Source organism: Prionailurus bengalensis, chromosome C1, assembly GCF_016509475.1.
Source record: "Prionailurus bengalensis isolate Pbe53 chromosome C1, Fcat_Pben_1.1_paternal_pri, whole genome shotgun sequence".
Taxonomy (NCBI): domain Eukaryota; kingdom Metazoa; phylum Chordata; class Mammalia; order Carnivora; family Felidae; genus Prionailurus; species Prionailurus bengalensis.
In genome coordinates, this window is record NC_057345.1 from 30944199 (window position 1) to 30958946 (window position 14748).

Genomic DNA, 14748 nt, shown 5'->3' on the forward strand with positions numbered 1-14748 from the left:
CTTCCTGTGCTTGTACCGGAGGAAGACTGAGCATGCATCACTGAACACATATTTATTAGTTTCCTTCTATGAGTCAGATCCCAGCTAGTTTGTGGGGACACAGCAGTGGAAAAAGATGTGGTTCCTGTCTTCCTGGAGCTCATGGTCTGGGGGTGGGGGTCTAAATCACTTGTGATATGGCGTGATGCTATAGGAGTGAAGATTTTAGGGCTGGGAGGGATCAGAATCCACCACAGCCAACTCAAGCCTGGGGAAGGGAAGAGACAGAAAGAATAGTGTCACACAGCTCCTGGTGGAGCCATGGGAGGTCAGCCCATGCCCTTTTCCCAGCATCCAACTGTCTCGCTTTGGCTCTGTCTGCTCAGCAGTGACCAAGAGCTGTGTGCCAAGATGGGAGCTGCTGGGGCATATGAGGAAGCTTGGTGTGGCCATCCTGGGGTAGCCAGACCTCATCTCTCCTCCCTGCAATCAATCAGAGAGCCTAAGAAAGAAAACAGGAGTGGAAGCTCAGCAATCACAGGAACGGGAGAAAGTGGCCTTTGAGATCCCAGCATCCCCTTCACTAATTAGAGCAACCGACCCCCACGCCCCCTCCCCAGCCTCTTGAGTGTCTGGGAAGCCTGGGGGTGATGACCCAGAGGTGGTAGAAAAAGCATGTTTTCTGGATCTATGTTTGGCGTCTGTTCCAGACTAATGCCCTTCTAGATATCTTCTTTCAAGGACCAGCTTACTCAGTCCTCTCTTTTTCAAATCCTTCCTTGATTGTTTCAACCCAGAGTGCCACTGCAGTTTTGTAACATCTCCTAGGGCTTTTTGTTGGAGGAAACACATATACCCCATTTAGCGTCCTGGTAATTTTTGCTGAGAGAGAGCAGGGCCGTTAAGAGAGAAGGCTCTGGAAAGGGACAAACCTGCCAGGCCTGGCTTTGCCACATAACAGCTGTTTCACTTCTCTGAGTTTCCATTTCCTCAGCTATAAAATGGGGATGATAATACCGTGCTCATGTCGTTGCCGTGAGGACTGGATGACATCATTTTAAGCACGGAGGAAACTCTCCATAAAAGGCCACTGTTACTATCATGGGGTACTGGGGGGCTGGTCCTGTCTCCTCTGCACACCTTGGGAGCTCCCTGCCAGCAGGGGCAGTGACTGCGATACGTCATCGTTGTCCCCCATTGCCCTGGGCCCCAGAGAAGCCAGTGTTGGGAAGAGGGAATGGTCAGTCTTGGGAGATGCAAGAGGGACATCGATACTGGAAGTGCCAGCGCTACATCCTCCATCCAGGTTTGGAGGAGAGGGAGGCACGACCTGACTCCTGATTTGGGGGGGGGGGGGGGGGTGCGGGCAGTGGGCTTCCCAGCCCCTACCTTTCCTGGCCGTGGGGGTCAGAAGTCACCGGCCGTGGGCCCGACTCAGGGAGAACTCACTCTGGGGCACCTCGGGCAGGTCCCTTCCAGCCTTAGGCCTCAGTTTCCTCGTGCGTGTCAGGTGGGTCTCCCGGTCTTCTCCGGGGTTGGCGAGGAGCACGCGCAGCCGGATGCCGGCTTTTGAGAACGTGGCTCAGTGGCAGAGAGGCTGGGAGGCTTAGGCAGGCGGGAGAGCCGCCAGGCGGGCGAGGAGATTGGCTGCAGGCAGGGCAGCCGGCTCCGCGATTGGATCAGAGTGGGCAGGGCCGGGCCTTTAAGAGGCGCGAGGGGGCGTGCAGGGGAGTGTGCGCCTCGCCCGCCCGCCGGGTTTACTAGCGAGAGGCGGCCGTGGCGGCGGCGGCGGCGGCCACGACGGGAGTCCCAGCAGAGCGGAGTCCCGCGGAGCAGAGGCGCATCCCGGCTTTCCGGTCCCAGGCGGCGTGGCCCGCGGGTCATGGCCAAGGGAGAGGGCTCCGAGAGCGGCTCCGCGGCGGGGCTGCTGCCCACCGGCATCCTCCAAGCCGCTGAACGGCCGGCCCAGGTGAAGGTGAGGACCCCCCCCCCCTCACCGCCCACCCCCACACCCCGGGCGGAGGGCTAGGGGTGAGAGCAAGCTGAGATGGGGACGTCGAGGAAGAGGTTTGGTTCCGGACGCCTCGGGCTAGCCGGGGACAGGCTAGCCCAGTGGCAGGGGAGGGCCGGGGGGGGTACCGGCCTTGGGGACAGGGGGTGATGGAGAGGATTTGTAGACGCCCCCTTTTGCTCATCCCCACCCCGCCTCTCCGCCGAGCGGCCGCGCCGGCAGCTTCACGTGGTGCCTGGCTGTGTTCAGCCGGTTTCCGTTCTTCTGTGACGAGCGGTTTAGGATTGCCGCCCTGGAAGCCAGAGACCCCAGAAATCCGGGAAACTCCCCTTAATTCCCCATCTCTCAGCCCCTACTCCCCACCCCCACATGCCCGCGCTGGCACCTCAACTCTGCGGTGAGGGCCGCTCAAGTTCATTCATAAGAACAAGGGCTCTCTGCTCTTAAAAGAGCAGCACTTCCGAGAGAGAGAGAGAGAGAGAGAGAGAGAGAGAGAGAGAGAGAGAGAAGGAGAGAGAGAGAGAGGCCCTTGTGTGAGTGTGGGTGTTGATGAGCGCGCCTTGCTTTGCGTGTCCTGACCTTCGACCCCATCCCCAGCTCTCTGGACCTAGTGAAGGACCCATTTGAATCAGGCGACTCCAGGGGGAGATCCCAGGCAATAGGTACCTGCGTGGGAGGTGACTGCCCTTTCCTTTTAGTTTTATTAAGTGATCCTTGCAAGGAGCGGAGTGTGTGGGGGGGGTGGGGGGGGGAGCAATTATGCTCTAATATGAGTAATCTTCACTTTCCTGGGCAAACTCAATCTCTCTAGTGCCCCACCCAGATAGGGCCCAGCCCTGTACCTAGAGGCCTTTCCTCCCCTCTCCAAGGTTCCCTAGGAACTGGGGATGGGGAATAGCAAGAGGGAGGGTAGGACAGCTCCCGGGTTTGCCTCAAGCTCTGGCTGACTACAGGGGCCAGGGTCGCTCTGGGACAGATGGAAGGAACAGCTGTGCCCCCAGCCAGCTGGGCTGGGCCCCTCACCCAGTAGGCAGGTGGGTCCTGGCCTCTGAACTAGGGCGGGAGCAGGGGCTGGGCTTAGGCGGCTCTTGGCAGCCGGAGGATTTTCAGGTTGTGACGGTTGGTGGTGCCTGGTGGGGACAGGTCCACAGGTCTGCTGCTGGAGCATGCTCCCCCTCCAACTGGAACAGAGCATGGTTGGAACCCTACGGGAAGTTGTTGTTTGTTTTGTTTTTAGGGACGGTGGGCTGCTAAATTAACTCAGAATCTGGGGGTAGGGTGGCTTAGGGGCCACTTCCTTGGTGTGGAATCCCCTTTTCCAGCTTCCTAAGATAGAGAATACCTTTCTTTTCTTATAGGAAGTGAGATCACCCTGGGTGGGAACAGGGCAAGGTAGACTTGTTCCTCCTGCCAGAGTGGATCAGAAGAATGGTCCTGCCTCTGGAACCTTCTAGGATGGAGGCCAGGATCCTGGGTCTCTTTTCATCCTTTCCTCTTCTTCCCAGAAGGAACCAAAGAAGAAACAACAGTTGTCCATTTGCAACAAGCTTTGCTATGCAGTTGGGGGGGCCCCCTACCAGGTGACGGGCTGTGCCCTGGGGTTCTTCCTGCAGATCTACCTGTTGGATGTGGCTCAGGTAAGTGGGGCTGAGCCCACCAGGGCTCCTCCAGCATCCTGAGGTGGGAGGGTAGATACGTTCAGTTTTCCCCATCTGTGAAATGGGACTGAGAATCCCTACTTTGCTGCCTCTCAGAGTCAGCCGTAGATAAGAAATAAGAAGGCTTGCTTTGGAAAGTATTCAGCAGGGGAGTCTATCTGCCCCAGGAGTCTTAGTTGGCAAGGTCAGGCAACTTCTCCTTGCCTGGCAAGAGCAACAGAGCCTGGAGGGGCAGACGGTGGTGTGAGAAAGAATGGAGCCTGCTGGTGACCCTGTTCTTAGAAGAGACTGGCACACCATGTCCCCAGCTGGACAACAGTCAGCTGGCCCAGCTCAGGGGCTGGTAGATGTTGCCAGGATTGTAGATAAGCTGTTTCCCACCTTCACCTGGGAGGCCGAGGCATGTCAGTGGGCAGAGAGGCCCCCAAGTGCTGAGCTAGGTTAAGGTGCCCAGTGCACAGGGTCTTTGACTGAGAGAGGTACTTAGGGTGAAGCAGGGTTCTTCTCTGTTCTGAGAAGCTTTGGCCAGCAGCCTGGCATCCTGAGAATTCACCTTGTCTGGATGGGAGAGTGGGAGGCTCAACAGCCACTGCAGGCAAAGCATCTTCATTGTATCCATTTCTAGGTGGGGAACACTGAGCCCCAGAAAGGACAAATAACTTCTTTCAAGCAGCTAGTTTTCCCATGGGCTGGGTCCTGAGTGGGGTACAAATATGAGGAACCTGCAATCAAAGTATAGAATTGTCTTCATGAGTGTGAGGTTAGGGAGAGTCAGTTTGGGGAAACTACAGTGTGAGAGAGGCCACCAGTTTCCCTATTTCCTGGAGCAAAAGGAATATAGTAGAGCCTTGATGGATGTAAGGAAGAGTCCAGAGAAACTATTTAGGCCTAAAAGGTTTGCAGGGAGGGGGATGGCTTCAGTGGATAGTCGCAGGTCACTTTTTAAAAGCATCTAAAGATTCCTTTCCACATCCAAGATAGAGCTTGACCTGTAAGACAGGGATCTTAACTCCGTCCTATAAGATAGGGATCATAACTCCCATTATACAGATGGGGAAGTTGAGGCCCACTGTAGTCAAATGAGCAAATGCTCATTTTGATACCTGGTGCTTGGCGCTCAGGGCTGTGAGAGGGAAGCAAGGAAGTGATTCTGGATTCATTCTAGTTGATGGGGAGTGTTTTCAAGGGCAGTGGAAGGGAGTACATAAGGGAGCAGATCTGGGAAAACTTCTAAGGCACTCTGCACTGGCTGCTATCAGGGAGCTGTTATCATTATGAACAAGGCAAGAGAAGATGATGAAGGCCTGAGTGAGAGCAGCCCAGAGTCCCAAGGGCCTGGCTGAGATGGGGAGGGAGGCCCTGCTTTTGCCTACCATCGAGGGTTGAGATGAGTAGAAGGATGAAGGGGTCACCTTTTACCTGTTCCCCATTCCAGGTGGACCCTTTCTCTGCCTCCATCATCCTATTTGTGGGCCGAGCTTGGGATGCCTTCACAGACCCCCTCGTGGGCTTCTGCATTAGCAAATCTTCCTGGACCCGCCTGGGCCGCCTCATGCCCTGGTGAGTAAAAGAGGCTCCTCTGAGGTGGCAGAAGGCAGGGCTTCAGGCATGCCCACTAACTCTTGATCCTTCCATCTGACTTGTCACAGGCTGGGGGGTGAGAAGAAATGACGCAGAAAACCGAGTGTTGAAACCCAGCTGAGGCCTCAGCTGCCCCAGGCATGGGCACTGGGATGGATGCTCTGCCAATTCATTTCCCAGGCTGGCTAAATTGCCAGACTGAGCAGCTTCCCCTACACCAGGCCCCATTGCTCCCCAAGGTCCATTCCCTCCTGCGAAGCTGGAATTCTAACTCCTCCCCCTCAGTCATTATAGCGGCAGAGATAGTGCTGCATAGTGGTTGAGAGGTTATACTCGGAAGCTAGCCTGCCTGTGTTTCACCACTCACAGCTATGCAACCTTGGGCAAATCACTTAACATCTCTGAGCCTCAAGTTTTTCATCTGCAAAATGGAGATAATAATTATGTCTATCTCGTGCGTTTATGGTGAGGATTAAATTTTTTTTATATGTAAAGTACTTAGAACGGTGCTTGGCACATATTAAGTAATGTATAATTTGGCACCCCTTCAGAGTAGCTCCTGGTGGTCAAGGGTGGAGGGTAATACCAAGAATGGGATTTGCAGAACCATAACCTCTGGCCCCTTGGATGATGTAAACTACCTTTTCCCTTGATACAAAGCCTACACTACTCAGCCTCAGGCTATAGGGCAAAGTGGGGGGAGGTAGTACCACAGATCACACAGCCAAGGGAGACACACGGGACCAGCTGACAGTCTGGAGCTCTGGTTCTCTCCAGGACATCCTGCTTGGTGGGGGGAGGGGGGTGGACATACCCCTTTCATCTCCAGCCCATCCAGGCTCAAATGGGCGCCTTCCTGCCCCAGGGGTGCCCATACCTGGTCTCCGGCCTTCAAAGCTCTTCCCACAGCTCCCACTCCACCCCCACAACTTCCTTTCCCACGAGGCCCCCCTCCCCGCCACAATCGCACCAGCCCCTGGCTAAGGCCCAGATTGGGGCCTTTGATCCAGGCTGCAGGGCTGCGGGGGTGGGGGGGTGGGGGGGGTGGATTTGTGGGGAGGGGGAGGGGGAGGGAGATGGCGATGGGATGGGGGTGGCTGCAAGGCAGGACCATCCGCCTCACCTGGACAGGCCGCCCAGGTAGGAGCCAGCCCACAAGGCTGGGCCCCAGACCCGAGTCCCTGGCAGCCTGTGGGAGGTGGGGCTCTGCTGCCACATCTCCTCATGAGGCACAGCCAATGGGAGAGAGCTACCCTGGACAGCCCCTTGCGGTGGCCGGAGGCAGCAGCTGGGTTACTTCCAGTCACATTCGGTTTCTCAGCTTCTCAGCGAAAGGAGAGGAAGGAGTGTTTGACGAAGGCTGACGGAAGGAGCCCTTGTTCTCCGAGGAGACACGTGGATTCGGGAAGGAGAGGGGAGGGCATAGAGGGAGAAAAGAGGAGGCCCTCCCTGTGGGAAGCAGGATCTGAGGGCCTGGAGCTGGGCAGGTGTGGCAGCCAGCCTGGAGAAGTTGCTGAGGGGCCTTCAGGCAGGTTTCTGACTTAGCACGGTGTCTGCGTACATGTCCTCACCTGTTCGGGTGGTAATTCTGGGTAATACTTCTTGAATGGTACCTCCACCCCTGTGTCTGAGCGCACGTTGGTTCAGTGGGGGGCTGAGGGGCTTTTGTGTAGGCTACGGGACCTCCTCCTGGTCCATATCACAGCCAGGACCTAGGTCCCTCAGGCCCGGACCCAGCCCCTTTTTGTGGTGCGGGTAGAGGCCGCGCCTTTCCGGGTTCATCAGCCCTGTGGCCCACTATCTTCTCAGGCCTCAGAGCAGCCCCTGCCCTTAGCCAGCACTTACATCCACCCCTCCGGCCAGGAAGACTTTGACAGACGCTCTCCCTGGAGTTCCCAAGGCCACGTGGTGAGAGGCAGAGTATCCACAGGGTCACAAGGGCAGGCTGGGATGCAGCAGGGCTGGGCCTGAGGTCTGATTCCCTGGCCGTGGACCTGTACTCTCCCGCTGGGCTTTCTGGTGTGGTAGTCACAGCGAGCACTTACTATGTCCCAAGCACTGTTCTACGTTTTAGTATCAACTTATTAAAGTCTCAAAACTACTTCAGCTCTGTGAGATAGAACCAAAGTCCTTATGGTGGCCTGTAAGGACATGACCTGATACTCCATGTCCTCCAACCCCATCTCCTAATCCCACCTCCTGTGCTCACTCCACTCCAGCCCCAGTAGCCTCCTTGCTTCTCCTCAAACTTGCTTGAGCACCTCTGCACTGACTGGTCCTGCCCGACACACATTTGCCTCAGACAACTGTTCAAGGCCAACTCCCTCCTCTCAGCCGAGTCTTGGCACAGATAGCAGCACCTCCGTGAGGGCTACCCTGTCTGCTCTTGTCACCTCTACCCCCATACTCCTAATCCCCTTTAGACCGCTTTCTTTTCTCCATGGCACTTAATCACCTTCTAATACATAACCTTTTGAAAACTGTGGTAAAATGTACACATAACATAAACTTTTGCCATTTTAACCATTTAAAAAAAATTTTTTTTTTGCATTTTATTTATTTTTGATAGAGAGAGAGACAGAGCACAAGTGGGGGAGGGTCAGAGAGAGAGGGAGACACAGAATCCGAAGCAGGCTCCAGGCTCTGAGCTGTCAGCACGGAGCCCGACGCGGGGCTCGAACTCACAAACCGCGAGATCATGACCTGAGCCGAGGTCGGACGCTCAACCAACTGAGCCACCCAGGCACCGCCCCCCCCCGCCATTGTAACCATTTTTAAATGTACACTTCAGTATCATCAAGTACATTCTCATTGCTGTGCAACCATCACCACCATTCATCTCCAGAACTTTCGCATCTTCCCAAACTGAAACTCTGTCCCCGTGAAAAAAATAATTCCCATACCTCCTTCCCCACAGCACCTGGCAACCACCACTGTACTCCCTGTCCCTGAACACCTACTCTAGGTATCTTGAGAACAGGATCATGCAATATTTATCCTTTTGTGTCTGGCCCATTTCATTTACCACAATGTCCTCAGGGTCCATCTGGGTTGTAGCCTGTGTCAGACTTTCATTTCTTTTTAAGGCTGAATATTATATATAACTTTTAAATGATACTTATTCTTCATTTGCCAACTAGAATGTAAGATCCACCAGGGCCATAGCTTTCGTCTGTTTCGTTCACTGGTAACATCCTAAATAATAAGAATAGTGCTTAGCACGTTGCTGGCACTTGAATATCTTTTGAGTAAATGTGGAATGTAAGGTAGGTGCTGTTACTAGTGTCATTTTACAGATGAGAAAATGAGCCTCAGAGAAGTTAAATAACTTGTAAGGTATTTATAGTCACTGGTAGAGCCAGAATTGGGTTCCTGAAGTATGGTTCCAGAGGGGTTTCTTTTAGCCGCTGCTCTTTGCTGCCTGTGTGTACTGACATGCAGTCGGTCCCTCCTGAGGGACCGCTTTTGCGACGGTGTAGAATGCACAAGTGGGAAGGCACACGTTTATGCCCCGTTATAGTTATCTCACTAAGCCCAGTCCTTCTGCCTGGAGTCAGCCTCCCCTGCCGCTGTGTGTGTGCCCACAGTGTGTGTGTATATGTGTGCTGACTGTATGTGTGTGCGCGTAAGAACACTGGTATTGGGGTTGCTCCCTGCCACCCTACTACCCGAGGGTTAGCTGCCATTCTCAGTTCCCCCAGCCCATAGGAAGCCCCTGCCTCGGGAGCCCTCTCCACTGGGGAGATGTAGGCAAGATTCAGGGTCTGACCTCCTGCTCTGTGCTCAGGATTTCAGTCCAGGCGCACTGTTGAAGTCAGCCCTTCCGGGCTTGGCCATTAGCCTCTTCCCAGAGACCCTGGGGTGGGTAGATTCAGGGGGAGGAATTTCCTTCCCGGCAGGCACCCTGTGGGACTACAGAGCAGTCCAGGCTGGGGCCCGGATCCTGGAGTTTTGGCATCCAGCCCCTACTCAGACCTTCCCCTTCCTCAGGATCATCTTCTCCACACCCCTGGCCATCATTGCTTACTTCCTCATCTGGTTCGTGCCTGACTTCCCACAGGGCCAGGCCCTGTGGTACCTGCTTTTCTATTGCCTGTTTGAGACACTGGTCACGGTGAGTGTGGGCACCTCCCCTGGGTGTCTGGTGGGGAGGAATGAGGGCAGTCCCTGGGGCCTCCAGGGTTGGTGCCCAAAGCCACATCTGCCTGTCCATCATCTGACTGGTCAAGGGCCTCTCTTCCATGCCAGTGTTTCCACGTTCCCTACTCAGCTCTCACGATGTTCATCAGCACAGAGCAGAGTGAGCGGGATTCTGCCACTGCGTATCGTAAGTCTCTCTCCAGCCCACTGATCCATCCACCGGGGACCGTGGGTCTATTGTTCCTGACCCTCCCGCCACATTTCTTCCCTTGCTGGGAGTGGGTGTAAAACCATCTCACAAATAACTTGATCCTTTTATTGCTTTGGTGAGAACAGAGAGGTGCAGGGACTAGCCAGCCAGAGGTCATACAAAGCAAGGCCATAAGGTTAGGCCAAGGCGTCATCTGCCTCACCACCCTGTATCTACCCTCCTGGAGCTGCTACCATCACCTGGGGCTAGAACTGGGCATCTGTCCACCTGACCTTCTTCCCTGGGGGCCTACAAGCCACAAGGCCCCTCCAAAGGACCCTTTTACCATTCAGGAATGACCGTGGAGGTACTGGGCACCGTGCTGGGCACAGCGATCCAGGGGCAAATCGTGGGCCAAGCGGATACGCCTTGCCTCCAGGACCCCAATGGTTCTGCACTGGCTTCGGAAGGTACCAATCACACACAGAGCGCCACCTCACTCAAAGAAACGGTGAGGCCCTTGGCTGCACAGGGATCTGGGGAGATGAGGCACAATGGGGTGGTTTGCAGTCATCCTCAGCATAGTGAATATTGGGCATTTGCTCTACAAACTGTTAATATGCCCACTTTTCTGATAATTTCTGATAATTCTAAATAATTTGGCCAGGGTCATAGAACTAGTGATTTACAGAAACTAGATCTGGGGGAGCTCTCACACTCCATAGCCTGGCTTCTTAACATTCTGTTCCTCTGGACTTTGCCTAGCCATGGGAAGCAGCAGCCAGCCCAGGATAGTTCTCCCACTTCACCAGTGGAGACAGGCCCCAGAGAAGGGACTGGCCCATGGAGTGGAGCTGCTGAGAGCTGGGATGAGATCAGACTGATGGTCTCTATGTTGCCTTTATCCCCTTTGCAGCAAAATGCATACCTGCTGGCGGCAGGAGTTATTGCCTCCATCTATGTCATCTGTGCTGTCATCCTCACCCTGGGCGTGCGGGAGCAGAGAGGTGAGGGATCCCTGGGGAGCGGTGCAGGCCCCGGCGCTGCAGGGCTTTGTCCCTCTGCCTGGGCCTCAGGCTTTGGGAGGTGTCGCTGCTCCTTCCTCACTGTCCCCTCTGGCCCCCAGAACCCTATGAGACTCAGCAGGCTGAGCCGATGTCCTTTTTTCGGGGCCTCCGACTGGTCATGAGCCATGGCCCATATGTCAAACTTATTGCTGGCTTCCTCTTCACCTCCCTGGCTTTCATGGTGAGTGGGGGCCTGCCATGCTCAGCCTGAGAGCAGGCAGTGGTGGGGAGTGGATGAGTGGGGGTTGAGGGGAGTGCAATAGGGGTGGGGTAAAACAAGGACTCAGTGACGAAGCCTGAGGGACAGATGGATTGGGGGTGGGGTGAGCAGAGGTCCCTGGAACATGGGGAAGCCTTGGCCTTGACCTCACGTCTTTCCTTACATTTCCTTTCCTATACGCTGCCCATCCCCCAGCTGGTGGAGGGGAACTTCGCCTTGTTTTGCACCTACACCTTGGGCTTCCGAAATGAATTCCAGAATCTGCTCCTGGCCATCATGGTGTGTGTGGGGCCCCGAGGGTGGGTAGGCAGCCTGGACTTCTAGATGGTTCTTTGGATAGTCAGAGGATATTTCCCGGACCGACTAAGGTTAGGAGGGCTGAGGGAGGAATCTCGGAATCGTCAGTTGGATCTGACCTACAATTGCTTAGATAGGACTGTGAAAGATGTGGGGCAAGATATTCCGGTAGAGAACATAGCAGAAACCAAGAACTTTGAGAAGCTATGCTCAGCTGAGCTCAGAGAAGGCAGGAGATAAGATTGGGACTAGCTCTCGGCTCCCCTGGAGAGCCGTCAGTGGTGCCTGTCAGCTTTCTTACTGCCCAGATGATGTCATCTGGCTGCTAGGAGTTTCTTTGAGGTCCTGGGAAGGGCAACAGGGGTTCATGACTAACCCACTTCCCTCACCCCCCACTGTGCATCCCCAGCTCTCGGCCACATTCACCATTCCTATCTGGCAGTGGTTCCTAACCCGATTTGGCAAGAAGACAGCAGTATACATTGGGATTTCAGTGAGTGGGGCTGAAGGGGTAGGGCCCGGACTGGGTTGGGGATTGCTGGTGGGAGTCTCCAGGCTGACCCATCTTCCCGTACTCACCCCTTCTCCTAGTCAGCAGTGCCATTTCTCATCTTGGTGGCCTTCATGAAGAGTAATCTGATTATCACATACGTGGTAGCCGTGGCAGCCGGCATCAGTGTAGCAGCGGCCTTCTTACTACCCTGGTGAGTGTATATAGGCCCACCTGGCTATGTTTCCCAGCCCCCTAGCCCCTATTCTGAAACTCCTTGGGGACAATTCCGCAGGAACTTCTCCTGCAGACCATTCTGTGGGTCCAGGTTGGGGGTAGAACAAGTCTTCCCTGTACAGTTGCACTGGTTGTGAACTGTGCAAAAACTCCTAATCAGGATGGGACATGGGGGGCTTAAATCTGGTTTGCACTCTACTTACCAAGCTGCACGCCTAGACCGGGGCAGCATCCACGAAGTTGTGAACTTCACGGAGCTGTGTGCCCTGGGCCTACAAAGTCTCAGAGGGCCACCTCTTCTTACTGACACAGAGGCGCCACATGGGCTAGCAGGGGCCCTGGAGTGCTGGGTGGGTGGGTCCTCATGGCTGCCACCACTCCGCAGGTCCATGCTGCCTGATGTCATTGATGACTTCCACTTGAAGCAGCCCCAGTCTCATGGAACCGAGCCCATCTTCTTCTCCTTCTACGTCTTCTTCACCAAGTTCGCCTCTGGAGTCTCATTGGGCATCTCCACCCTCAGTCTTGAGTGAGTGGGGTGGGGTCTTGGAGCAGTGCTGGGCAGGGCTGGGCCCCAGGTGCCCTGCCCTCACCACTCCCCTGACCACTGGGTCCCACAGCTTTGCCGGGTACCAGACCCGTGGCTGCTCGCAGCCAGCACGTGTCAAGTTCACACTGAAGATGCTGGTGACCATAGCCCCCATAGTCCTCATCCTGCTAGGCTTGCTGCTCTTCAAGCTGTACCCCATTGATGAGGAGAAGCGGCGGCAGAACAAGAAGGACTTGCAGGCTCTGAGGTGAGAGCAGGGGGGTGGAGGAGGGGGCATCATCCAATCTAACCCCTCAGCTCGTGCCTCCTGTGGCCAAATCCTGGCTTAACTTCCTGCCCATCTTCCCTCGATGGTTCCTGCTCTATTTCCCCTTCTCACTGCTGACTGATAATAATGTCAGCTGACATCTCTCTGATACTTAGCTGCATGCCGGTCACTGTGCTGGCTGGTTTTACATTTATTCATTCGACAGATACTTATTGGAAACCTACTACGTGACCGGCATTGCTCTAGTGAATGAAACAAACAGAATCTCTGCCTTCGTGGAGTTTACATTTTAGGGAATGGGCATTCATGATCTCCTACAGTTCTTCAACAACCCCAGGTGTCAGGAGATTCCTACAATTCCCACTTGGTAGATGAAGAAACAGAGGCTTAGCCAGGAAGAGTAATTGGCCCAGCTGATAAGGAGTAGAACTGGGGTTTGCACCCTGACGTTCTCACTCCACAGCCTGTATTCTTCACAGCTCTCTTGGTGTGCAGGGTCTCAGGTGTGGCCTGAGCCTGCCTTTCGGGAGACCAGAAGGCAGGGTCAAGTGAATCATGCCAGCCCAAGTCCAAAGTATAGTTCCAGGGCTTGTAGTACCCTGTGGGCAATGAGAGTTGCAGACAGACCAACCGGCAGTTTCTGGATTGAGAGAGGGAGTGAGCAAACTGTCTACATCCTATAGTTTAGACTCACCTGTACAGTTGCACTGGTTGTGAACTGTGTAAAAACACACCTGACAGCTGGCTAAGACTAGGGCCAAGGTCCTATGCGGAACAAGGCACAAGGCAGTTAGGGACAGGGAAGGGGTAAGGATGCTTCCTCCAACCCGTCTCCTTCGGCTCTTGCAGGGAAGAGGCCAGCAGCTCTGGCTGCTCTGACACAGACTCTACAGAGCTGGCCAGAATCCTCTAGGGTCTGCTGTGTTGCCCGAAGCCACCATCCACAGTTCCTGGGTCCCGGACCACAGGAGAAATCAGGACCTACTTGCCTGATCGCTGAATACCTGGTCTCCAGGTGCCAGGAAGGGAGCCAAAGACTCAAGAGTAAGTGGTCCAGGATACCTCCTGTGCCTGCCACGGGGAGGGCTGTTCGTACAGCCACCTGCCTCACATCTGCCTGCCCATGGGGCCAAGCCCCGGGGCTGCTACTGTGAATATGCCAAGGACTGATCGGGCCTAGCCCGGAACACTAATGTGGAAACGTTTTATACAGAGACTAATTAATAACTTAATGACCATGTACATAGCAATGTGTGTGTATGTATATGTCTGTGAGCTATTAATGTTATTAATTTTGATAAAAGCTAGAAACCAGAGGTTCCTGTTTCTGTCTTTGCCCTCAGCCACTTTGCCCTAACCCCTTCTGTGCCAAGACGCAGATGGTGAGAGGGAACACTAAGCAGCAGGTGCCCCGGTGGGGAAGAATGTGTCTGGAGGTGTGATAACAGCATCGGCTAACATTTACTAAACCCCTATCTGTACCAGGCACAGTGTGGAGGCTTTACCTTCACTTTGTTGGTGTTCACACTCAATCCTTGAAGCTGTCTTGCTATGTCAGGACTATTCCACTTTAAAGAGAAGAAAACTGAGCTCCAGTATAGAGAGGGACGTGGCTAAGGTCACATGGCCAAGAGTTACCGTACTGAAATATCATCCCAGGTCTGTGAGACTCTGGGACCTTAACCACCACTCTCCACTCCCCTGTGTCTGAGAGCGACCTGCTGGCTGTCAGACAGACAGGCTGCTCTGCCCAGGCCTGTGCCCTGTGCCTTCTGCTCTGTGCCTGCCTGAGCATGTGGAGCTGGCACATATTCTATGTGCTTGGGGCTGTGTGGGGTCCCGAGACCTGTGATTCTTTCCCCGTAGCTGTTAATGATGGTGTTGGAAAGTGAGACTGTACCTGGCTGGGTTTGTGTGTCGGTTGAGGAAGGGTTCTCCCCTTAGGTGTGCTGGTGAAAAACCACCTCTGGTGGGGAGGAGGCTGCTGGGGAAGACCTGGTTTATAGCGCTTGTCTGTTTCCATGGTGTAAATGCTCTTGCTGTAGCCAATTTCAGGTTAC

General features: G+C 54.6%; 1 protein-coding gene across 2 annotated transcripts; it reads left to right on the forward strand.

Moving 5' to 3' along the window:
• Nucleotides 1–234: 234 nt before the first annotated feature.
• On the forward strand, nucleotides 235–14004 carry MFSD2A (major facilitator superfamily domain containing 2A). Of its 2 annotated transcripts, none has more exons than XM_043578707.1 (14): nucleotides 235–1954; nucleotides 3496–3627; nucleotides 5084–5208; nucleotides 9220–9343; nucleotides 9478–9556; nucleotides 9913–10070; nucleotides 10476–10566; nucleotides 10686–10807; nucleotides 11042–11125; nucleotides 11553–11636; nucleotides 11735–11847; nucleotides 12256–12399; nucleotides 12491–12667; nucleotides 13538–14004. In XM_043578707.1, exons 1-14 carry the CDS (start codon nucleotides 1862–1864, stop codon nucleotides 13599–13601), a joined length of 1590 nt encoding a protein of 529 aa, XP_043434642.1. In that variant the 5' UTR covers nucleotides 235–1861; the 3' UTR covers nucleotides 13602–14004. The 2 variants fall into 2 exon arrangements, with proteins under 2 accessions (XP_043434642.1, XP_043434643.1); XM_043578708.1 differs by having other exon boundaries at nucleotides 1711–1954; nucleotides 3499–3627.
• Nucleotides 14005–14748: the final 744 nt, after the last annotated feature.

Bases quoted from the DNA above. Each gene is read 5' to 3' on its own strand.
- MFSD2A (XM_043578707.1), top strand. From the start codon at position 1,862: ATGGCCAAGGGAGAGGGCTCCGAGAGCGGCTCCGCGGCGGGGCTGCTG. The intron at 5,209-9,219 runs GTGAGTAAAAGA...CCCCTTCCTCAG, and splicing joins CTGGGCCGCCTCATGCCCTG to GATCATCTTCTCCACACCCC. The intron at 10,808-11,041 runs GTGAGTGGGGGC...CCCATCCCCCAG, and splicing joins TCACCTCCCTGGCTTTCATG to CTGGTGGAGGGGAACTTCGC.